Below are 24,517 nucleotides of genomic sequence, written 5' to 3'. Positions count from 1 at the left end.
CACACACACACACACACACACACACACACACACACACACACACACACACACACACGCACACACACACACACACACACACACACACACACACTGTATTTGCTCTGAAAGACGGAAATGTGTGGAAAAAGACTTCACATCTGTATCCTCTTAAAACTTCTAATAATACTACTAAACACAGCAGTGAGAATATTTGTGAACATGGAGATTTGACGTTTTCTGCACGTTGTGACCCTGAGGCGCTCGTTTAAGGTTCGCTAAATTGAGAAGAGTTTAACCTCTTCAAACTCAGAGTGGGAGCTGAAATATGCTGCTGTGCGCCTTATTTCTATATAATGCTTCTCTGTTTGTCCAAGCGCCAACACAACAGAGCACTAAACGCCCTGTGAGAGCTCTCCCGTTTCACTTAGAGTTTTTAATTAATTTGGGCGAATGAAATCCCCTAGAAGACAAACCATGACTGAAAGCAAACACACTGCATGACAACAACGTCTCGTATTTCTTTTGACAAGCGGACGTTTAGCACTGCAATGAGCAAAGAAAAGTGAAAATGTTCGCCTGGTGGCAAAATTTTAGACGTTTTAGTAATTTTCGCAAAGCACATGGTTAATATTGTGTAAAATGAACTCCTTGTAAAGTTAACTGTCACACCAATGATCGACGACGCACTGAGATTGTGTAATGTGCATTTATAGTAACCCATCCCTCTGATAATAAACGCGCGCTTGTTTGTGTGTGTGTGTGTGTGTGTGTGTGTGTGTGTGTGTGTGTGTGTGTGTGTGTGTGTGTGTGTGTGTGTGTGTGTGTGTGTGTGTGTGTGTGTGTGTGTGTGTGTGTGTGTGTGTGTGTGTGTGTGTGTGTGTTTGTGCGCCTGTGCTGAAAGTGGGGATTGGGGAGCAGTGCGCGTTGCGTCGCTGCAGAGCGCTGTGCGTAATTTGGCCTCACTGAGAAGCGCAGAGGAGAGAAGGTTTATGATTCTACAAAATAAGAGCTTACAACGCGAACACTGAAAAATCAGCTATCTGTATGTTGGAAAAAACATTCATCCTAAAATTTAAAAGGCATGATTTTATTTAGGCTGAAAAATTTGGACCTATGAATTTTTGTAAATTCGTAATTCCAATTTATTACGATTTTGTGGCTTTTATTTTGCTAAATTAGCAGGAAGTTATCTGCTCAAATTAGTTTTTTGGCTGCCACGCTTTACACTTGCGTGCAATTGTATCCCCCTACCGCTGACCCGTCAGTCACAGCTCCTCTGGACTTTACTTTGCGAAGGATCAAATCTCAGTAGCATCACCGCAGAATGGACGTGAAACTGCTGGCGGTCGTGGCTGCGCTCACGGCGGTGATTTACGTGCCTCCATCACAAGGTATGAAATTAATTCTGCTTTCTGCGTGTCTTTAGTTTGGAATTATTAACTACTATTTAGTCAATACTATTTGTTTATTTGGTTTTATTGATGTAAAACAAAGCAATGATTAGTTGTAATTTATCAGAGATTCTTCAGTCATTATTATTTCGAAATGTTTTATTTGCAGAAAATAAGAAACATCAGATTTAAATCATTAACAGAGAAATGTGTCTCAATAAGCGTCTCCTTCTCTGTATATCAACTATTCTAATTTTGTAAACCCAAAGATGGGAAACTTTTCAAAGTAGCGTGTAGCCTTAACTTTAAATAATCGGAAACCTAGATGCAAGACTTTAAATGTCTGACAATAAAACTGCAAATACTTATTGGCTTAAAAAAAGCCGTTATCTTTTTCCCCACACATGTTAATGCCATGAATGCGTGACCGTCGTCTGAAGTGAGAAACAAACCCTATCGTGCGTAATCACCAGCTGGCAGCACATGTGGCTCAAGCAGCCAGAACTCTGTCGGATCACTGATAACCGTGTGTATTTATTCTGCCCTTTATTTTGATTTAATTACCGGCAAATGAGGCAGCTATAAGACATAAGCCTCATCCAGTCCATATGGCGACATCAGTCAAACAACATGAAGGTGTTTCTCCTTTTATTATGTTAATTTCACGAGATCATGGGGGAAAGAATAGCAGTTTAATCTATGGTGGGGTGGCACTTCTCACCATCTGTTTGTGTGACTTACAAGTTTTATCTAAAGTAATTATTTTCACCTTCAGAGAATTGCAAAGTTTTCACAACATCTTTTACTTAATATTACTTCGTTATCCAATGTAACCCTGACTTTTTATTTCCTGAAAATCGCTCTATTTATTTCTCCACATTAATCATATGTGGGTAAAAAAAATGATTTAATTGGAAAGCAGAAGCTGTAATGGAAAATATGGATGTTCATCAAAAGTTGGAGGACCACACAGTCTTCAGTTGTGTAAGAGTTTAGTGTTTGTGGGAGAAGAAAACCCAATGTGTTTCCATCTGTGTGGGGTCTGTGGGCAAAACACACAAAGCTTTAATTTATATTTTTATTCAGCTGGGTTGACTCCATCCTGAGACTTCTCATCCATGCTTCAATGCTGAATGAAATATGACGATCCACATGGTTTTTATTTGTTTTCTCTATCGGCTCATTTGATAATCGTCAAATATATAAATGTTATCATTCAGCAAAATTTGTGTTAACATCCATGCATTTATCCAAAACATGTTTAAATGACTACTTGGACAATTTGCTGTCTTTCCTAGGAAAACCAATCAGTCTGGTGGAGAGATGCTACTGTCGTTCAACAGTCAGCAGCCTCCCGCGTGGCTACATCCGAGAGCTCAGGTTCATCCACACTCCCAACTGCCCTTTCCAAGTGATGTAAGTATTGTTCTAAAAGCTTGTTATTATCATCTTCCTTATTATTATAATTATTGTTATTTTAAACACATCAGTCCTGTCCTGAAAACATTAGACAGGTTTCCCACCATCAATCTCTGAAAAGTGACAGGCTGGAGAAAAGAGTTGCACACGCATCTGTACACACACTCCCCTCTGTCAGTCACTTTCACACACCGACAGTGAGAAAGTCAAAAAAGTTTTTACAACAGGCAGACTGACACATCCACAGGAAATGCCCCATTTGACTATGACTGACTGTGAAAGGGATCTGGATAAAGGAAGCAGTTCTGTCTTCTATAAGCAATAATTGTGAGCTTTGTAATAGCGTCTCGTTTGCTTGTCATGCAGCGTTTCCTCCTCATGCTGTACTCACAACCACCGGGTCTGGTCTCATTCACTGTTATGGAGTAAAATTACAGAAAAACTGCAGCACCAAAAACCAGATGCAGTTGATTACAATAGGGAGGAAATCTTTAGGAAGAGTTAATTGTCAGGACAAAGATCAGACATACAGGTCAGATAAATACGCAGACTAAAAAATGGTAAAACGAAAATAAGACAGAATAGATGATCTTCCACAAGGGAAATGTGAACCAGGGCTGACGCAGTCTGTAAATAACCTCGGGGTTATGCTGGATTTATGGTCGCCTGTAACCACATGTTGAGGCATTTATCAATGTTAACTATATTGAATAGGGTTCGTTATTAAACGTCGGAGATGTGATCTTTGAGAATTACTACAATCTACAGGTATATCCTTATAACTGGCATCACACTTCCCATGATTATCAGCTATGGTAAGGGGCTAGTAAGAGGAATAGCTTTACCAGTCACCAAAAGTGTGAAATCACCATATGTGTTGGAATAACATTAGTCAGCAATGCTAATCCCTCTGAGGCAGAGGGAACAGCGTGGTCTGCAGACAAAGGTTATCACTTCAATTTATCTTAATTTATGATTCATATCATATTTTTTAAAACTGTCTTAGTTATTAATAAAGACTTTAACGTATTGAGGAGCCTGCAACCACTTTGGGTCCAGTCGGCTCAACTATATTGAGATAAATCCATGTCTTCTTTGTGCAAAGGGAGGGAGATTTATTTGAATTTTTCCCAGAAATTTGTCAACAGTGTAGTGATTGATTATATTCACATTCGGTAGAGGTGGCAGATATTCAACTCTATATTTCATCAGATTCAAAAGCAAATTCACTAAGATAAACAGAAACCTTTGAAAAGGAAGACTCCATTTTAAGACCATCAATCCACTGATCAGCCCGTATTTCAGGCAACAGTTTGTTCAGCCAAATGTAGCACAACACTTACCCATTGCTTTGTAGTCACCTCTAAGACAGCAGCTGCTGAGCACACTCTCTATTTGTGACGTCACCCTAAGAGGGTCTGTTCTTTGTTTATGTATGAAATGTAGCAGCATCTCATGTGGTGTTGAAGGGTGACTGATCAACTTTCTGTGTGTGTGTCAACCTGACGAAACAGCGCTAATGCAGTCTGTTAAACAAAAACGTGTCAAGCTGCCTGATTTAGCATAATTCACCCTTTCATTTTCAAGTGAGGCATAAACGGCATGTACTGACCTTCTCTTTTCAGTGCTAAGCTGAAAACAAACAAAGAGGTGTGCATGAACCCAGAGATCCGGTGGCTGCAGCAGTACCTGAGGAACGCCATCAACAAGTAAGAAGCAGAACATTAACAGCTATTTCCTACTTCAAAACACTGCAGACACGCTGGAAACGAACACATGAAAGGAAAGATGAAATTCACTTTCACTTATGTTAGAGTGGTGTTCTGAGTTAATCCCTGGTCTTCACTGTTCATCCAAAACACAATCTGATTGAATATGAACTTCCATCTATCCATCCATTTATTTTTTGTAGACGATTTGGTCTCGATCTTCTTGTAAACGGCTGCTTATTTGCCTTGCAGTTCAGCTGGAGTCTATCCCAGCTAGCTATGTGCGAGAGGTGGGGTACACCCCGGACAAGATGCCGGCTCATTACAGGGCAAAATTGGAACATATACTTGAATAAATATTGTGTCTGATCATGATTCTTATCATATTTTCTTTGAGCTAGCACAATTATTTTGTGGCTCAGTGTAACATAGAGTAAATGCAACAGATTGTATTCTGCAAACATGTTGAAGACGTTCCAAGTTAAAAACGTCACTTGTAAAAGCAACTGTCCCTTCAATGCCCGAAGACATTATTGTGAAGAGGGAAGTGTTGGCACCATTAAGTTTATAGAAAGGATGAAGTTGCCAGGTTGAATTCTGGGCTATCATACATATCCAAGATAGTCAGAGGAAACAAAGTCAGCAGACTGATGAAGACACAAAAAGAGGATTTCTATTTTTTCCTTTTAGTAGAAGATGAATACAGCCCTGTAATCACTGACAAATGAATGTGATTGCATCTCCTTTGTGCTCATCAAACACATTCAGTTCCCACTGATTCGTCTCAGATCGTCTATCTCAAGGATGATTGAAGCAACTTTGACTGAGGTGTGAGCATCCTTCTGCATGACAACACAGCCCACACAGAGTAGATGGATCAGATCTATTGTGTTTTCAGATACACATGCAGTTGAAAAAGAACTTATTTATGTGTCTAAAAGAACACAATTTTAAGCCCTGCATTAGGCTTGTGTGTAGTCTTGGTTAACAAGACCGTAATAACTGTTTTAGCACCTGCAGTTAAAATGTGTCAGAATGCTCAGAGAATTTCCAGTTTTAATGTTTCCTTTAACACTACTTTCCATTTGCCAGCAATTAAATGAAAGGCTGCGAGGAAAAGCTCACCCTGTCAGCGAGTAATTGCTTAAATGGTTTGCAGTCAGAAAGTCAAAAATCACTGACTGAATAGAAGGAGACTCTAATGAGATGAAAGTAAGTGCAGGAGAAATTTAACTGCGATAGTAAGGATTGAGTTTTTGATTACAGGGCCACAAACATTTTGGTCGCATAAACTTGAAGCAGATGTTTTTGTTTGACAATACTGAAACTGAATATGTTTTCCATTTCGACACTTTCCTGGCACCCAGTCATGGCTGAACACACACTCTTATTGTTCTATATGGTGTTCACTTGTCATATCTTATAGCCAAGCGTTTGTTAAAGGGGGTCAAGTTTTGTTTGTAAGTCTTTCTATCAGTTATTAATGAGGCAAAATTTGTGGACTGTATTCAACTTCATGAAGTCTCAAAAGATTTTTCTTTGTGTCTTTAAATATATTATGTTCTTTTAAAACTAATGGCAAACACTTCCTTGCAGGATGAAGAAATCCAAGCAGGCCAACTAAAAGCTCCCGCAGAGCTCCTCCGGAGTCATTACAATTATGCACCATGATGTGTTATCATCTGGCATATTGTACAGCACTTACCTGGCTACCACCCATCGGCCTTTTGCAAGAAGTAAACGTGCAACCCTTCACAGCAAACACCAGCTCTGTCTTCAACATCACCTCAACATAGATATCAATGCAAAGTGTAATTATATCTGCAAGTGTATGATTTGCAAACCACAATGTATATACTTTTTTGTTAATGGGCTTCCACAGTAAAAGTTATTTTTGGAGACATTCTTCTTCTTCTTCATCTGTTATTTAGGGGAAGGGATCAACCTCATGGACAGTGTTTAAGAGGAAGAAATTTAGTTTAAAAAAGAGAATATTAACTATAACTAACCCTAAAAATGGCATATCTGTATGATATTGCCACTGATTAAAATGACAGATTATGAATAATTATGCATGATTTCTCTTCTAAAAAAGAAATGAGCAGAACCTCAGAGCTTGCCAACTTGTAATGCATGTTTCACGTTTATTGGCGCCATGGAATTTCAAAGGCACCAGCTCCTTACTGAATGCATATAGGATGTAAAAAAAAAGATCCTTGTAAAAATGGTAATTAGATTGTTATTGTGATGAATGTTAGGATGTTAAATGACCTCAAGCATTTCCTGAGCTGTTCTGTGGCTGCGATTAGGTGACCAACATGTCTAATTTTTTAAAAATTCCTAGACAAAAGCTGAACATCTGGATCCCAAACGTGTTTTATTTTAGCTACCAACAATCCAAATTTACCAGAAATTAAGGCCGTCTTACTTACCAAGTGACGGTAAGACTAAATTGTGACACAGTTGGCTGTCTTAAATTGGTCATGTCGGGTTCTACTCTGTATGAGTGTTGACTGCGTGTTGGTTGTTGAAACATTACTCATAATTATAGAGTTCAGCAGAGAAAATTGTTCTAAATTAGTGGAGCCATTAAGAGCAATAGATGGATGTATATCAATGTGACTACCTACAACTGTCATGCAGATAGCAATGCACTTTAAATGTGATGTATTCAAAACATCTGCATTTTACAATTTCCCACTAATTTTGATTAAATTCTCTTTCTTATTTCTTAATTTTACGAATATTTTTCAATTCTTTTGTGTTTGATTATTTTATGTGTAGCTGCATCTAACAGTTTAAGCCGAGGAGATCCATACGACTATTAACTTGTCATATGTAAAATTTATATCAAACAAATGTTTTATTTTTGTACTCTTTTTATACTTTACATATTAAATCCATACATCATAACTAAATCATCCATCTGCTGTTTTATTGTTCAACTGTTATTCCAAAGAGTTGGGATGCTGTTTAAAACATTAATAAATCAGAGTGAAAAGTTCATATGCATTTAACACACATATTAAACTGAAAACAATTAAAAGAGATTCTTCTATATACAGTATAAATGTGTTCAGATTGTTAATGCAGCAATATGTCACTAAAGTTGGGATAGGAAAAAATAAGGGTTAATTTATATCATGATAAAAATGAAAAGTACATCCTCAAAAGGCATACTCATAGGAGTAGCATGAGGCTCATATGAAACACATTAGTAAAGATATTACTGGAAACACTTCATAAAACTTTGTTTACAAGAGATGATCTTTGTGTCCAAATGTTTTTCTAAATAATATTTTCCACAAAGTACATTTCTTCTTCAACTGGGTTTTAAATCCAGTTGGTTGGTCAAGCAAGACAACTTCAAAAATGTTGTGTCTGCTATTTTAACATGCATTCCAATAATATTCACTATGTCATTGTTGGTCACATGATGTAGTTCTCATTGTAGTTCTTCAGTCGGCAGACAAAGCTGAAGAAACAATCCACAAGTAGCAGTAATACCAATTGCCATGCTCAATTTCATTATGGGCCAAATTACCATCTGAGCTGATGACAGAAATTTACCAAATGTTTCATCTTTCACAGTTGTTGGGCTTGTCAATTGTTTCTGTTCAGAATGTAGGCTTCATTGTACTCAGATACCAGAAAACATTGAGTATGGACGAAAACCTCCAAGCCACCAGCAGAATATATTTTTAAGAACTGTATTAACTTCAGGGACACGAACATGAAGTCAACATGTAGGTTCACAGTCATCCAGCTCAAGGCAAATCAAAAAGAGCAACAAAAGAATGAACTGTATTTGCTTTCGGTTTGTTGAAGATGTTTCACCTCTCATCCAAGAGGTTCTTTGGGTCTGACTGAATGCTAGAGATTTCAGATACTTAAATTCCTGTTGGAGCAGAAAACAACAAACAACCAAAACCACAGGAACGACAAATCATGTTTGGAGTCATGACTATTCATAAGGGAGTCATTGTCCCAACCACTCACATGTGAGCTGCTATGAGAACCTGCACTCAGGGGTTTCTAGGGATGAAGGTCAATGCTGCCTTGTAGATGGTGTCTTAATCATCTTCCTCAGTTCAGAGATGGTTTCACCATCCATCTATCCTTCCATCCATCCATCCATCCATCCATCCATCCATCTTCATCCACTCATCCGTAGTCGGGTCACAGGCAGCAGCTTCAACACGGAACCCCAAACTTCCCTTTCCCTGGCCACATCTCCATCTCTGACTGGGGTATCCCAAGGCATTCCCAAACCAGGGTCAAGATGTAATCCCTCCACCTGGTCCTAGGTCTGCCCCATGGTCTCCTCCCACCTGGAAGTGCCAGAAACACCTCCCTAGGGAGGTGCCCCGGAGGCATCCGCACCAGATGTCCAAACCACCATAATTTGAGTCCTTTCCACGCAAAGAGCAGTGACTCTGCTCTGAGCCTTTTGTGAATAATAACAGTGTTTCTCATAATATCTCTAAGGGAGCCACCGTCTATCTTCCTGAGAAAGCCCATTTCAGCCGCTTGTATTCTTTGGTCATGACCAATCGGTCATGACCATAGGTGAGGGTAGAAACACAGATTGAACGGTAGATGGAGAGCTTTGCCTCTCAGCTTAGCTCACTCTTTGTTGCAATAGTGCGGTAAAGCAACTACAATACCGTTCCTGCTGCCCCAATTCTCAGTTCAATTTCACGTTCCATCATTCCCTCACCTGTGAACACCCCAAGATACTTGAACTCCTCCACTTGAGGCAGGACTTCATTCCCCACTCGGAGAAGGCAGTCCACAGATTTCTTGCTAAGAACCATGACCTCAGATTTGGAGGTGCTGAACCTAATCTCCACATCTTCACACTCGGCTGCAAACTGGACCAGTGAGTGCTGCAGGTCACAGGCCGATGAAGCAAACAGGACCACATCATCTGCAAAAAGCAGAGATGCAATCCTCAGCCCCCCATGGTTTCCGAAGTTTGACAAAAATGACTTCTTTATCTCCTTTCTGAAACCGTCTGTCTTCCCTGGTTAAAACCTGGACATGACTGTCCTCAATGGAGTAGTCTGTGTCTTTCAAATGCAGGGGAACTGCTAAGTCTAGTCTTGAAGAGACCACACTAAAAAAAACAACAGTTCAGCTGCCATAATCTGACAGAATCAGAGGGTCAGAGGGTAAATCCGAAGACTTTGATGTAAGAACATGTGTTTAGCTTTATTCACATGGGCAAATGAGAGCTCAGGAGAACGATGCTGCTGTTATTTAACCATTAACTCAACAAGTGACCATTAGGAAAACATTAGAGCTAAAAGCTATGAACTTTTAACTTCCTGGTGACAGCATCGTGAGAGGCGGAGCATGGTAAAATGTGAGGAGAGAGGCCTGCTGATTGAAACCTCAGTGAAAGATGAAGTGCTGAGTGGCATTTTACAACCTATTTCACAGTGATGATTGGGAAGCTTTGAAGTCCACATTAGGTGGGATAAAACCAAAGTTATCAGCACGTGTGAAGGAGATAACACCAATCATTCAGCCACTCATTTAGCTCGCCTCCTCAATTTGTAATGGAAATCAATCAAATTTGATTACTTTTAGACCTGATCTTGTTTAACTAGGCTCACTGGTGTAATCTGCAGTACTAATGAGTATTTTCCTCTAAAAATAGAGAGATCAGACAGAGTAGTTTTTTATATCACATTTAATCTGTACTATATATGATTGATCCTCTAATAGTGCTGTGTCTGCCATTTGTACATTGAATTTTTTTTAAAATATAGTGACTCATATTATTTCAATTAAACTTCATGAGACAGCTAACATATAATTTGTCTTTAATAATCAATAAGCAACACTGTTCTATGAACCCACATTGTGACTGATGTGTGGTTTGAACAAAACATACAGAGACATGTTCTAATGGAAAGCAGTTGTTTGTAAGGTTCATTACTAACTGGGATCTTGGGATTACTGCCAACATCCACCACTTAAACATTGTGGGTGATGTTACTGGTGCCATGAAGCCTGGAATGTGTGAAGGTGGGAAGTAAAATGTTAATACTTTGCGTTTTATTATCACATTTCATGCATGTGTAAAAACTAAAATGTCAAGGAAAAATGTCTGAGAACATTACAGATTAACTCAATAACTACGTCATTAATATAAAGTGTATTTTGTCTGTGGTGCAGTCAGTAGAAACATAGAGGTTTTAGAAAAACAAGCAGTGAGAGAAAGTAAAAGAGATGTGTTGAATTACTAATGCATTTCTGTTTGTAAGTGTTTAAGTGTAAGCACAGACCCAAAGACACACACTTCAGATTCTGCTCACCATGCTGTGCCGCACATATCCGTCAGCAAACCTAAAAGACATGTTTACGGGAAATAAAATCGCAGAAAGTACAACTTTTATTATCAGATGATCTAGTTAAACATGAATAGAAGCGTGAAACTCAGCACCCTGCTAAGAGCAGTACAGCCAGTGCCACAATGATTCACCCTAAAGCACATATGAAATTCATATTTAGTACTGCACTCAACATTCTGTTGGGGTATGGTGTTCAACCACAATGTCAAAAGAAAATGACAGCTTGAGAAACAAATGAAAATTTGTCATGTGAAAAGTAAGAAATGGCCCAGAAATAAGCAGCGAATGGACAGCATGTGTTCATTTAACTTGCACTACATGTTCCCTCCATCTTCAGCTGTAAGGACTCCCAGATGTGTAGCCAATGAAACTCCACTTCTTGGTTATTCATGACAAGCTGAACATGAAAAATATGTCTGTGTGTGTGTGTGTGTGTGTGTGTGTGTGTGTGTGTGTGTGTGTGTGTGTGTGTGTGTGTGTGTGTGTGTGTGTGTGTGTGTGTGTGTGTGTGTGTGCGTGCATGCGTGCGTGCGTGCGTGTGTGGGTGTGTGGTGAACAGGGGTCATAGAAAAGCATTTCAAGGATGTTTTAGTGAACATTGTTCCCAGGTCAGGCTAGTTTTTAATAAAAACTAGAAAGCTTCATTTTTAATGTCTGTTTGTGTGTTTCAGTATGAATTCATGTGTGATGTGACTTTCTCCAAGGCCATAAACTTTGCTTAAGCTTCATACCTCCAGCCTTCTGCTGGCAGCAGAACACATCAGTCTGACGGTTCTTATAGTTTGCACCTGAGTTGTCACCATCAGGCGCATCACCCCAGGTCGTTTGGTAGTCATGGTAGTCATGCCAACTCTCCTTCCATGCTGTGATTGGACACTGGCAGTAAAGCGTTACAACAGAAATAGAATCTTTTAGATGGTTAAGAAAACTGACTGACCTAGATAGATGAGTAGTTTGTGAAGAGTTTATAGTTTGTTGTGGTGAAACAACAACTATAAACTGGGCTGTGAAACTGCACTCTGGTTTGCACATGTTTTGGATAACACTAACTTTTGTCCCCATTAGTAAGACTGAACTGATTGCTTTTCCATTTATATTTGATATCCCAAACGAAAACTTTGTATATTTGTCCCCCACATCACACAAACACACAGACGCACACACGCGCACACACGCCGCACACACACAGAACAACCATTAGTTCAGGGCAGAGGGTCATCTACTGCAGGGCAAACTATTTGTTGTGATATGGTACTGATCTCTGGTTTTTCCGGTTGAAGGTTGAAGGTTGAAAACTTAAATTCTTTGGTACCCAGCTTCAGTTAGAAACAGACTATAAAAAATGATGAAGTGACACATTTCATATTAGAAACTTATACTATTAACTTAAAAAAAATAGGTTCTAAAACAACAGGAAACATTTAGTAACTTACTATATATGTTTAACTTGTATTAAAACATTATTCTACTTATATATAAATCTTTTAGTCTTCTTTCATCAGTTTGAATTCATCATACCATCTAGTAGGAAATAAGTGATAATCTTCAGATATGATTTAAACTAAGGTTTAAACTAAGGAAGCTCGTGTCAGCCTTCGGTCTTTTCTTCTCTCTGATTGGATGTGCATAAATAATCATTCTTTCAAGTTTCAAATTGAAGATTATTTCACAATTTTACTCTGACTCTTTCTTCTGCGTTGAAAGTTTATTTAGCAAAACTTTATTTTTCTCATGTGTGTTCCTCCTGCTTTCACTAAATCTGTTTAATCTCTTCCACAGGCCACCCACCCCCTTCCCTAGCTACCCCCATGTTGTTATTTACCCCCCTGTCTCAAACCAGGCCACTGCCCTTGGGCATCGTGTGGACCAAATGCACACTCCCCAAGGGAAACATTAGCAAAGTCAGAGCCGTTGTTGTATCAGATGACCCGTAGGACAGTTACACAAGTACGTATTTTGAAAAATCCCACGTAATGATTTGTAAATGACTTTTTGATTGTACAAAAGTGGAGGAAAAGGGGCATGAAGTACTGTTAAGTACATTCACTCTGGCAGTGACCCACCAGACCATTAATCACAATTATGACAAAATTAGTCAGCTGAGTGATAGTTAGTCACTGTGACGATGGTGAAAGTCACCAATGTTCAGTGTGTAATAACAGAGGCATGTATGTGTCTGTTTGGGAATGAATAGGAGGCTAATAGAGGGGCCCCTATGAACAGTTAAAATAGGCCTCCTGCAGTCTTTCTACCTTTCATGTGCTAATATGGCTGAAGTTATGAGTCCCAACACAATCAATCTTCACACAGATGTTTACAGGGACTTGGGGCCTTCTCTCCTCACAAAAACAATTCCTACGGTCCAAATTCCTTCAGGAAGACTGTGTTTTCAAACGCAGGAGAAACACAGCAGACTGACTGGATGTGAGGTATGGATGAAACACAAAGAAGTTATACACTCAGGGGACAGGAGGCCCCAGTGTGCGGGGCCCACAGACACTGAACTGCAACCAACTTTAAACCTCACCCTCATATCACACACTGCTTCCGTTAATCTCCATTCCTTTCAGGATGATCACCCACATCCTAATCGTGGCGCCTCCAGAAATGGCCCGTTGAATGTGACATTTAACATCCAAAGAGAAGGGTGAAGAAGACACGATGGATATGACTAAGGACTAAACACACATGCCATTATCTGGAGATGAAACCAATATACTGTACTTGCTTTGTCTTTGATGGCACTAGTGTTTTTCTCTCCCATGCATCTGATCATGATAGAGGCCCCTCTGTTAGGTTGGACTGCAGCTAAGTCCCGTGTCATCGACCAACATTATCTAAAATCAAATGTTTTATTGAGAAACAAAACAAAGTAACAACTTTACCACAACACAGCTGAACAGGATTTTTGTTGTAACTGATGCAAAACACTGCTAATGTCTTTATGTGAGTTGGTATGTTTCAAAAGAACGGAAACATGCACCCTCTCAATATGAATATAAGTACTTCAGTAAGTTATGAGTGACTTACATTTAGCGAGGGAAATATTCCAAATACATTATGAGAGGTCACAAATTGTTATTTATAATCAAATTTCTTAAAACCAGCAACATTCTACCAGGTGTACTTTAGCCCTTGGGTTTAATAGCATGTTGATGCAGGAATATCTTTGTCAAAATAATGAGATATGTGTTTGTATTGACATTAGCCTTTAGCTCAAAGCCTTACTTTACTATTAGTGATCTGAAAACAGCCAATATGACTTGGCTGTGGGATGACTGACTTACTAATTGTGGTTCTGTAGAGAGTAATTTTTATTCTTTGATAGGCTTGAGTTCACTTATGCCAGAGGAAATCACTTGAAATAAAAAAATGAATATTATTCCAACTTTGATCCACATCTAGGCCCTTATCAGTCCAATCAAAAACTAATTCAACACAAGGAATTTTTGCCCACTCTGGCAGAAGGTCCAGCAGTACAACATCCAAAAAAAACATGAGCTCACTGCACATAAATCTCAGATCTAGTTTCATCTAATGGTTCACAACCTGAACCCTAGAGCCACAGAACATCTACTTTGCGGTATGTCTGTTGCATTTACATTTTCTCCAGCCCGAATGGATTAATAAAGCATTTCTTGAATCACAGCTATTCTTAGGAGAGCACATTATCACTTCCAAACCAATTGTGTATAACAGTTTACATAAAGCACTAAAACTAGAAGAAATCATCTTATTCCCAGCAGGGATTTTCTATCAGTATGAAAAGAATTGTGCAATACACAGTGGAGATCATCTAAGTTATTTCAGTAGTACTGAGGAATAGTGTTTGGCAACCACCTTATAAATAATGGGAACAATGAATAATCATTGAATGTGTATTCCAGTGGGTATATCTTTGACATGTCCGGGTCAAACAACTCGTGAATGCTGTGTCCATGAGTTCAGAGTCTGGCCAAAGAACTTAAGTCTGACAGCACTGCAATGCAGGACAGCCGAATGTTTGAGATGGCAGAGACAGATCTTCCTTGCCTCTCATCTTGAAGATGCTGCGGAGGAGTGCTTTTCTTCCTTTAGCCTTTTCATGGCAGCTCACAAATCAGACTATAGTGTATCCTTGGTCCTGTGGGACTGATCTTAAATGTGCCGTGTAATGCTGCCTCCTTAATAATAAATATTTCCATTAATTTTTCCATGTATCGGGCCTGTGTACTTTGGCACAGAGACAAAAAACGAAACCATACATAAAATGGTTCAACAAAAGGAAGTGAATACGCAAAACATATAATTCAAACCCATAAAAGCAAAACAAGATACAGTATACAATAGCTGTGGCTGGAGTTTTGTTAACAAACATCTGACAATAAAGTTTATTGCAGAATCACACTGATATAGTCAAGAGTATATAAATATATGTAATGATGGTCAGATAACTTACACTTCATCTGTTTCAGACAGGAATTCGTATACACAAAATTAGTAAGGGAAGCAGAGACATTTAAACATGTTCATCTATTTAACGCTTGATTCTTATTAGTTCACTGAAAGGAATTTCAGTAAGACTTGATTCATTGAGCTGGTGGCTTTTATCTATGATTTGATACTGATTAGGTTTGATGTACTTGTGTTGCATTACATTAGCATTAGTATGTTTTCATTTTCACAAGTAGTTTTTTCCCATGTGGGATGACAGCAATAAAAATGACTTCAATAAATTAAACAGGAATGTGAGTCAGTTTCTCAGATAGCACCACAAATCACTGCCAGAAGTGTTTGTACCAAATATGTTAATGACAGAAAAAAATATTGAAAATTAATTTGTAAATGTTAGATGAATATACAGTATATTGTACATAAAAACAAATAATGGAAAACTGAAGAGCCTTTTCAGAACTGAGAACCAAGTCAGAAAAAAGGAGCTCAGTTGTGATCTGGATCAACACCAAAATTGAATGGATTCTTCACCAAGTCATTCTCTACTCTATCCAAAAACTCATCATCCCTTTTAATTTACATTACTTTCTGAGAGTTCCTGCTAAAAGACATGCAAACAATCAAAATCCTGCAAAAAGATAGCTTCCCTGGGGGAGGCAATAACCCTTGCAGGTTTTAGTACCTCGCTGTCTTTACTCCCACAAAGTTACTCTAAACTTTCTCAGCAGGAAAAAAAATGAATAAAGCTGGAAAAACAGTCAACATGTGCATCTCTGATTCTAAAAAACTCTTGTCTCTCCACATACACGAGAAGCTGAACGTGATGCTGTTTCTCCTCAAACTCAAATTGTGATTTTATTTGACTAGTCCTGCTAAAAGACAGAAAAAACAAAAGCCAACAAATAGATAGCCTATTGGAAGAAGTAATAATCCTCTCAGACTGTTCTGTATGACCTCCACCCATACAATGATCCCTCGCTTTCCCAAGCAGGATAATAAAAGCTAATAAAGCAGCCGACATGTGCATCCCAAAGTGTGATGCAAGAGGTTGAACTATGATGCTGTTCTTCTCAAAACCAAATTGTTAACTCTGTCCTTACTTTAGTGTACTTTTCTTTATGTACATTAGGAAATCCACAGTGAACTTGTAGTCAGAGCCGTGAGCCCAGTTTAATTCAAATGTAAAATTTTAATGCTTGTCCTTTTGTCATCGGTGCATAGGTGACACATAAATGGTTATGGTATTATGTTGATATATAAGGTGATAGGATACATCCTCAACTGTTTTGTTTTGTAATTTGACAGGATACTTAATATTTTTCCTGTCACCATTCCTGACTTCCTGTTGGAGGCAACTGATTCGCTGTGGCGACCCCTAAGGGGAAAAGCCCAAAGGAAAAGAAGAAGAAGATTCCTGACTTCCTGTTCTACTCAGTGTGCTCTCTTTGCAGGTTTGTGCAGTTTTGTCATGAAACACAGGTAGATATATAAAGTTGATCAACACACAAAAAAATTTCTTCAATGCTCCTGAAATGCATTGTTTTATCTAGAGCAGTCCTAATCATGGTGTGATGTGGTTCCAGGGGCCGCATCATGAAATGTGACGCATTCACTAATGGTGAAGTCAGGCTGCCATGTGCAGAGAGCACTTTGATGTTACTTGTGTCATTTGAAGAAACATTTGGAAATGTTTAAATTCTACATCAAGCAGTTGGTTCTCATTCCGTAATAATTTTTAAATATTTCCTTCTATTTCTGGTTCAACCTAAAACTATACTTTATTTTTGAATGAGGGTAAACTGGGATTTTATATGGGTTATGCACCAATTAAGTTTAGATGACCATACATCTATATTTCAATGATCATTGATTTAGAATGTCACTGTAGCCAAATGCATTGCAGACTTCCTGTCAGCGACTGCTTTTGTCAGATGCAACATGTTTTCACTCCAGAAATCAAACACAGAAAATAGTAGTGTACCCAAGTAACCCTGAAAATGTGAATCTGTATTTGCTCTTCTGGGGTCAGTTTTGGAACAAGTAGTCTGCTATTAGATCACTAATGGTAAATATGCAAAATCTGATTACAGTTTGAGTGACATGGTGATGCAGTGGTTAGCGCTGTCACCTCACAGCTAGAAGATTCCAGCTTCGAGTCCTTTCTGTGTGGAGGTTGTGTGTTCTCCCTGTGTCTACCTGGGTTCTCTCTGCTCTCCAGCTCCCTCCCACCTCCCAATAACATGAGTTGATCATTCTAAATTGCCTATGGGTGTGAGGGAGTGCATGAGTGATTTTTGTCCTTCGTGTGACTCCACGCTGCACCGGCGTCATGTCTGGAGTGTCCCCCGCGTCTCGGCCATAAATTAGCTGGGATAGGTGCCAGCAACCCCCGTGACCTAACCATGGGGGTTGCTGTGCTTATCCACTTCTTATTTAGAAGAAGTGGATAACAAGATGAATTAATTAATTAAGGATTATATGACAAACATTATTATTATTAATAATAATAATAATAATAATAATAATAATAATAATAATAATAATAATAATAATAATATTAATAATAATAATAATAATAATTATTATTATTATTATTATTATTATTATTATTATTATTATTATTATTATTATCATTATTATTATTATTACTATATTTTTGTTTTGTTATTAATATTGTCGTTGGGGTGTACTTTGGTTGAATGTGGCTCGAAAATAAACATGTTAAGTGACATCAATTACATATGTTATATAACATCAAACAAAGATATACAACATTGTGTTTACCCCCAAATGTATAGTTGACAAGCAAAACCAAAATTACCATGTGAGATTAAAAGATCTCATCTCATCTCATCTTCGTCCGCTTTATCTAGAGTCGGATTAAGAGATATATCTTTGATTGAAAGAGAAATATTGCAAAATTAATTTATTATTAATCTCTTAGATGGTCCACACGTCTAAATCTTATTTCATCTGACAGTGAATTTGTGAGTCTGTCCTTTAAGTAAACACAGCATTGAATGCAAAGACTGGAGAAAGGGTGCAGCATTCGCTGGCTGCTCGGTGGATCAAAGCTTTGACAGCTAACTGCTCCACCTCCTTCTGCTGTTTATGCTTACTGGTTCCAGTTACATAGTTCTCAAGCAGTTGAGGGGTATAAATTTTGTAATCTGGCGCAAATGAGACTTTAACTTTCTGTCAGAGGGAAACAATGCTCTCATTAAGTGGTTTGCTTGTCTGTCAAACAACCACCAGGCAGCTGGCCGCATCCGTCTCTCACAAACTTACAGCTTCTCAAGGACACTTAGAAAAACAATTATGTCAACACTGACAACCTTTCTTGACATGTACACCCACACGAACGCTAACAGGACCCCTCCCGTCTGTAATTTTCACAGTTGCTGACAAATGTCTCTGTTCCCTCTGAGCTGTGGGAGTTTCATTGAGCCTCGTAAAAATCACCGCTATGCTGTCTATCTCTATACTTGCTTTTGATGGTTAGCTCAGGACACAATTGCATCCACCCCCTGCGGGCTTTTTATTACTTGTATCTAACCATGAAGAGTTAATAACCAAATAATTGTTAACAGTATGTCTTTAATGACATTTCAGTAACAATAACACTAAAGGGATAACTAAACTAAAGGGATTTTGTGTGCATGAAAAGTATACTGACAGTTGTTGCTGTATATCATCGTCTGCAGCCAGTGATATTTCAGGCCATAACTGATGCGAAAAGATGAGTTTGCTTAGAGTTGGCAAGGACAGCTCATCACGTGATTCAAATATTTACCCCTCAAAAAAATTGAAGACTTAAAATGTAGAAGACGAGAAGAAGGACAAGTTGAAAAAATTAGATCTCTTTTAAAGACATGACAGAAGACAGAAATGCATTATAAAGAATGATGATGTGCAGGAATAGAGAAGACCAAAATAATAATTTTCCCTCATTTTGTTGCACAGTTTATGAAAAATATAGTGTAGCTGAAGGTGTGTGCCTTTGCGTATGTGTCAGAGAGAGATGAGTGGCTGAATTTGCTGTAATTTCCTCTGAGGTGAAAGAGCATCTCACACCTTCTCACCCCAATTTCACCCCAGAGATTGGAGCCGTTATTGCAGTCCCATTCAGTAATTATACCGCGGTCCAGAAATGCCTAAGGTTACATGCATGTTATCCTGCCTGTCCAGCCCCCGGGATGGACCTGAGAATTGCTCTCAGTGCTGTTTCTTCTCAACTTATTACATCGGCTGTCAGTTTATAGTGGTGCTCATAAAAGCGAGACTGAATCCAACTGGTCTTACACAAACAGTAGACACAAAGACATCCGTTCACTGATCACCGTGGTTCATCCAACATCTGATCAAATCTCAATGACAGACTTTCTCTGAAGGATAGACTTCTGCTCAAGACTTTTCTGGTTCTGAAATAAAACTGTTATAATAATAATTTTTTATAAAAAATCAATGAAGCCTGATATGGTTTTTATCCTCAAGACTTTATTTTCAGAAAAGAATTTCCCACATAGCTTAAAGAAAGAGTTTTCAGGTTAGTGCTGTTTCAAAGTGCTTGTAGCTGACTGAGTGATAAAAATGCACACTATGCACAAATGCAGTAGAGCGTGGCTGCAGATAGGAAAGTGCATCATTGTTTTCATTATGATTATTACTACTGCTGCTATCATCAATGTTATTAATACCATTATTTTATAGTATTGCTATTATAGAAGTTATTAATACCACCAATTGTGTTCTTTTGAACTGTTTTGGACTCCCTCGCTCTGTCTACCTCTGTCATCCCCATTTCTCTCTCTACCATCTATCTACACATCTGTCTCTCTCTCTAGATCTTTCTCTCTGGCCAGTGAAAGCAGAGGGCCCCCCCATCTTGAGTCTTGGATCCACTTTAGGTTTCTGTCCGTTGAAAAGTGTTTTTACTCGCCACTGTTGTAAAGTGCATGCTCGGGGGGATTGTGAGGTTTCTGTTGAATACAGAAATAATAAAACAATCTAAATGGATTTTGGCTCTGCAGGTAAATGTGCATTTTTGTGGGTTTAAGTCTCTTTCAAACACACAGATGTGAATTCATATGTACAGAAAGAGGGATACAAAAATGAAGCCAAAGCATTGTGGATCTTTTATGTTATCTTTGGCTGGAGGAGCAGATCGAACTGGTGCAGAGATGTGGAATTAAACTGAGAATCAGGATCATCTTTGGACTTATGTATGACTTGATGATATGCTTTGCTGGATTTTCCTAAAAAATGAAATAGCAAACATAATCCCTTCCACTCAGTTCCACTCTTCTACTGGCATTGTCTGTTTCTGCAGAAGCATGCCTGTATTCTATTATCTTCATCGTATTTGGCTGCTGTTGGGATGCTTCTGGGTGTCAAGTATGGAGAAAGAATTTTGGGTCTCATTCAAAAGCTGGGACTGGCTGGAATAAGCTATAAAATCAACTATGTTTCTTGCTGTCTGCAACTTTCAATGCTGTGTTTGCAAACAAGAATGGACAAATCTTGCCTATGCTTTCATCATTGAACACCACTCCACAGTCAGAGTAAATGTTTACAGAAACAGAAATGGCTTTGTTGGCTCACAGGAGAATTTTATCAGTCTTGCTCCTCAAACCGAATTCCAGCTAGACTCTGTTTGGCCTTCTGCTCAAGATGACAAGATTGTAAGCATTTTTCAGTCTGACCTCCGTTTTTAAGAAAAACAAACCTTCTGTAGGACATTATAAGGGAAGTGTAGCGCTTCATCACAGAGAAAATCCATCACATCATGTGAAGTGGATGTAGAAGAACATGAGTAAGGTACCTTAGGATGGATCTCTTGTAGAGTTTACTTTGCCCCAGACATACCCAGAATCCATCCCACCACACACAACCTGTAGCTCCTGTATTCAGTGACAACCACAGGCACTCAGATCCATTTCACAGCTTGTTTTTGCAATGATTCTTCACAGTCACCAAACAGTCACTTCTCAAATGTACAGAGTGGTGATTAAGCCACATTGGAGAAAAGGAAAGCATATGATTTCCATAAAAATTGTTGATTACAGTCAGCATAAGGAGCAACTAAGGTCTCATGGCAGGAGAAAGTTCCCAGCTCAGGGACTGACCTCCAGAGGATGGGAACTTGTCTAGTCTTCTCATGTTCTAGAAAAAATGTTGTTCCTCCTCTGAGAAGGTTACACATTTCTTTTATTGTTTGTCTGTCTTGAAGGATCTGCAGGATTTGTCAAAAACCTCCAAACTGATTCATGTCATGTTTGATCAACCAGACATGTTTTTCTCTGCTGCCAACATATTGCACATATGGCAGTGGTTTTTTTTTGTCTGGAATTTGGAATACCAACAAAACAAATAAATATTAGTAATGATGGAGTGATTTGATGACACTACATGGAAAGCCATTCCCTGGAAATGTCCATAAGACACTCCGAATTACAAAAGAACATTCAAAGACAAAGCAAATAGTGACAATAAGAATATCTTAAGGTAAACTTTAGGTAACTCTGCGCCCAGCACTCCTTATGTCTTTAAAAAAAATTAGAAAATATGAAATTTATATGCATACAGCACATCATTATTTATTATGTATGAAGAAAAAATATGGGAAATAGATTTTAAAAAAAACAGCCTTTACTCTCGAGTGAAAACAGAATAAAACTTAAATATGCAAACTAAAAACAACAGTTATCATTGACTTAACTGTTAAAATGTTGATCAGTGTATGAAAATTAAAACAGTTACGCAATTTAAGGTTTTAATCTTCGCCTAAATGTTGCTAATTGTGTTATTGTCTGACATTCTAGCTCTTGCTCTCATGTTCATCTCACACTGAATGAAAATCAGGTGAGAAAACGACAGGTTTCTGAGATGCATTACTGACACTGCCCTGGAAGTGACCTGTTTGGCTTCAAAGCTTAACATGCTGCTACCTATTGAAGCCACATGTCCATGTGTTTTGTATTGTACTAACCTCGCTTGTATGATACTCCCAGTTATGACTGGAGATTGGAGGAACAGGACGCCCTGTCGCGCCAGAGGGATGAACTCTCTGGGGACGCCAGGTATCTGTGAAAACAGATATTAAGTTTGTTATTGTAGCTCCAGGAGGGGGAGAGGGTCTGTTTTCAGATGTAACCACAGGGATGCTGGTGTGGATGTTTATTTGTCTTTCTCAGGGATACAAGCTGCTATCAGTCGCTGAAATTGAGGACTGGAGGAATGACTGACTACAATCCAATAAACCATTACCTGCAGAGGATGTTAGATACTCCAGACTGATGTCGTTAGAACACCTATGAACAGTAACTGCACCATGCAATGCTGTGGGGACCAATAACTGTTTCTTAATGGGGTCATTGTTTAAACAATTTTATTTTAATTGCAATATTAAACATGATACATCAAAAAGGACTAAAAGAAACACTGAAACATTTAGATCGCATGATACAAAAAATCCCCCCAAATTAATTGGAATGACGTCAAGAGCTGCATGTGGTAAGAGTCTAATAAAGATCTGATCTAATCTGGATTGGACTGGATTTGAACGTTTTAAAGTTTATAGCTGGGGTTTGACACTCAAACACTTGCTGTATTTTCCAAATCTGTTTTTTTTTTTTCTCCAAAAAGTCAATTCCAGAATCAGTGGGATATGGGAAACACATCACATAAAGATTTTATCATAAGTTTGGTATTATGATGATAAAATGTAACCCTATAAGGTTCATGCCTGAGGAGCGTTGTGCACGAAGAGGCAGATACAAACGGCACAACTGGGTTACGGATTGTTTAGATGTTTCGTCTCGGGACCGATAATCCCTTGAGGGAAAATGTTTAGGACCCTGAAACCTCACTGACCCTTAACCTCTCAGAGGGGCTCTGAAAACATGGACACTGGAGCTTTTCATCAAAAAGACAGACCTATAAGTTTTAAGTGGGAAGAAATGATGAAGGGAAGCTGAGAGGGAGAGACAGCAGGAGTCTAAGGGAGAAGGCAGCAGAGGGGAAAAGAGAACGGGACAGGAAGGCCGAGTGTGGCCTTCAGTAGGTGTTAAGGATAATAAAGAAGGCCTTAAGAGGGTTTGAAAGCTGTTGGTGGATAACAGACGGACAAATGAGGGGTCCTTTCCAGCAGCAACACTTGACTGACCCCAGCTGAGTCAACAACATCACAACAGGAATTCTTACTACCTGCGCGGGTTTAGGATTAGGGGTGGGGGTGTTACTTCTTCACAACTGTGAAAATTCCTTGTCATCATAGGTAATGTTTATCCCTTCTGTGTTTTATGATCTATTAAAAATGACTTACAGCACATGGGAGGGAGGTATTAATGTGAAGAAACTGTCACTGAAATAGCCTCATATATTCTCCTTATCTATAGATATAACACTTAAATGTTAGTGTGGAGGTGTCGACAGTGTGTAAGGGAGGCCGTACTTTAACATGAGAAATGTTGTAGTTTAGATCCCACATTCAGACCATAAAATCTTTCCAAAAGGTGTTGACATTTCCACAAACAGAACTTCAAACTGTAAATGATTATTTCACACAAATCACCCCAAGCTAAAGTGTGGCCAGATGTTTTTTCTACAATTCTGGATATATCAGTAACAAATGGAAGTGAATGCATTTTTATTAGTGGTACAAAAGTGCATCTGAAAACAACGGAAATTCATGTAGTGCCAAGGTTGTGATAATCCAAAGACCTTAAAGGAAAAGGAAAGGTAATCGGATTTACAGTAGTATAGAATATTTAAAAACAATACTGCCATATTTATGCACTAAGTGCAGTTGCAAGTTACTTTAGCTAGGAACTGGAAATAGTGGAAACAGCTGGTCTGCATTTGTACAAAAACTAATGTGTAAAATTAACAGTCCACCAGATTGACATCTCAGGCACATAACCCATATGAAACACATTTTTCTTTTTTACTGGCTTTTTTTGGTATAAATTATGTGAACTCAATGTCAGTTTCAAAGTTTTGGATGCAGAGATTTCATAATGGTGTTAGTGTAAACGTGCTGTTGTTGACTTACGCAGCCAGAAAGCAATTAGGAACTTTTTTTTTCTTTATTATTTTTTAGTTTCTATTCAAACTACTTATATAAGCAGGGACTATCAAAGGATAACATACTTACTGTATAATACTTAATACCATGCAATTTATCCAAGACCCATATGAAGTCCAACCTGAATGATAAATTGCC

The 24,517-nt window shown here is 38.5% G+C and overlaps 1 protein-coding gene across 1 annotated transcript; it reads left to right on the top strand.

The window, feature by feature from the left end:
• Positions 1 to 1,212: 1,212 nt before the first annotated feature.
• cxcl12a (chemokine (C-X-C motif) ligand 12a (stromal cell-derived factor 1)) lies at positions 1,213 to 7,421 on the top strand. The gene is made up of 4 exons (XM_068327020.1): positions 1,213 to 1,370; positions 2,669 to 2,786; positions 4,415 to 4,498; positions 6,095 to 7,421. The coding sequence occupies exons 1-4, from the start codon at positions 1,304 to 1,306 to the stop codon at positions 6,120 to 6,122; spliced, it is 297 nt and encodes a 98-aa protein (XP_068183121.1). The 5' UTR covers positions 1,213 to 1,303; the 3' UTR covers positions 6,123 to 7,421.
• The last annotated feature ends 17,096 nt before the right edge of the window (positions 7,422 to 24,517 follow it).

The sequence above is a fragment of the Antennarius striatus genome, chromosome 11, assembly GCF_040054535.1.
Source record: "Antennarius striatus isolate MH-2024 chromosome 11, ASM4005453v1, whole genome shotgun sequence".
Classification (NCBI taxonomy): domain Eukaryota; kingdom Metazoa; phylum Chordata; class Actinopteri; order Lophiiformes; family Antennariidae; genus Antennarius; species Antennarius striatus.
The sequence above is the reverse complement of the archived record's forward strand: the minus strand, read 5'-3'. Positions and strand labels throughout refer to the sequence as shown.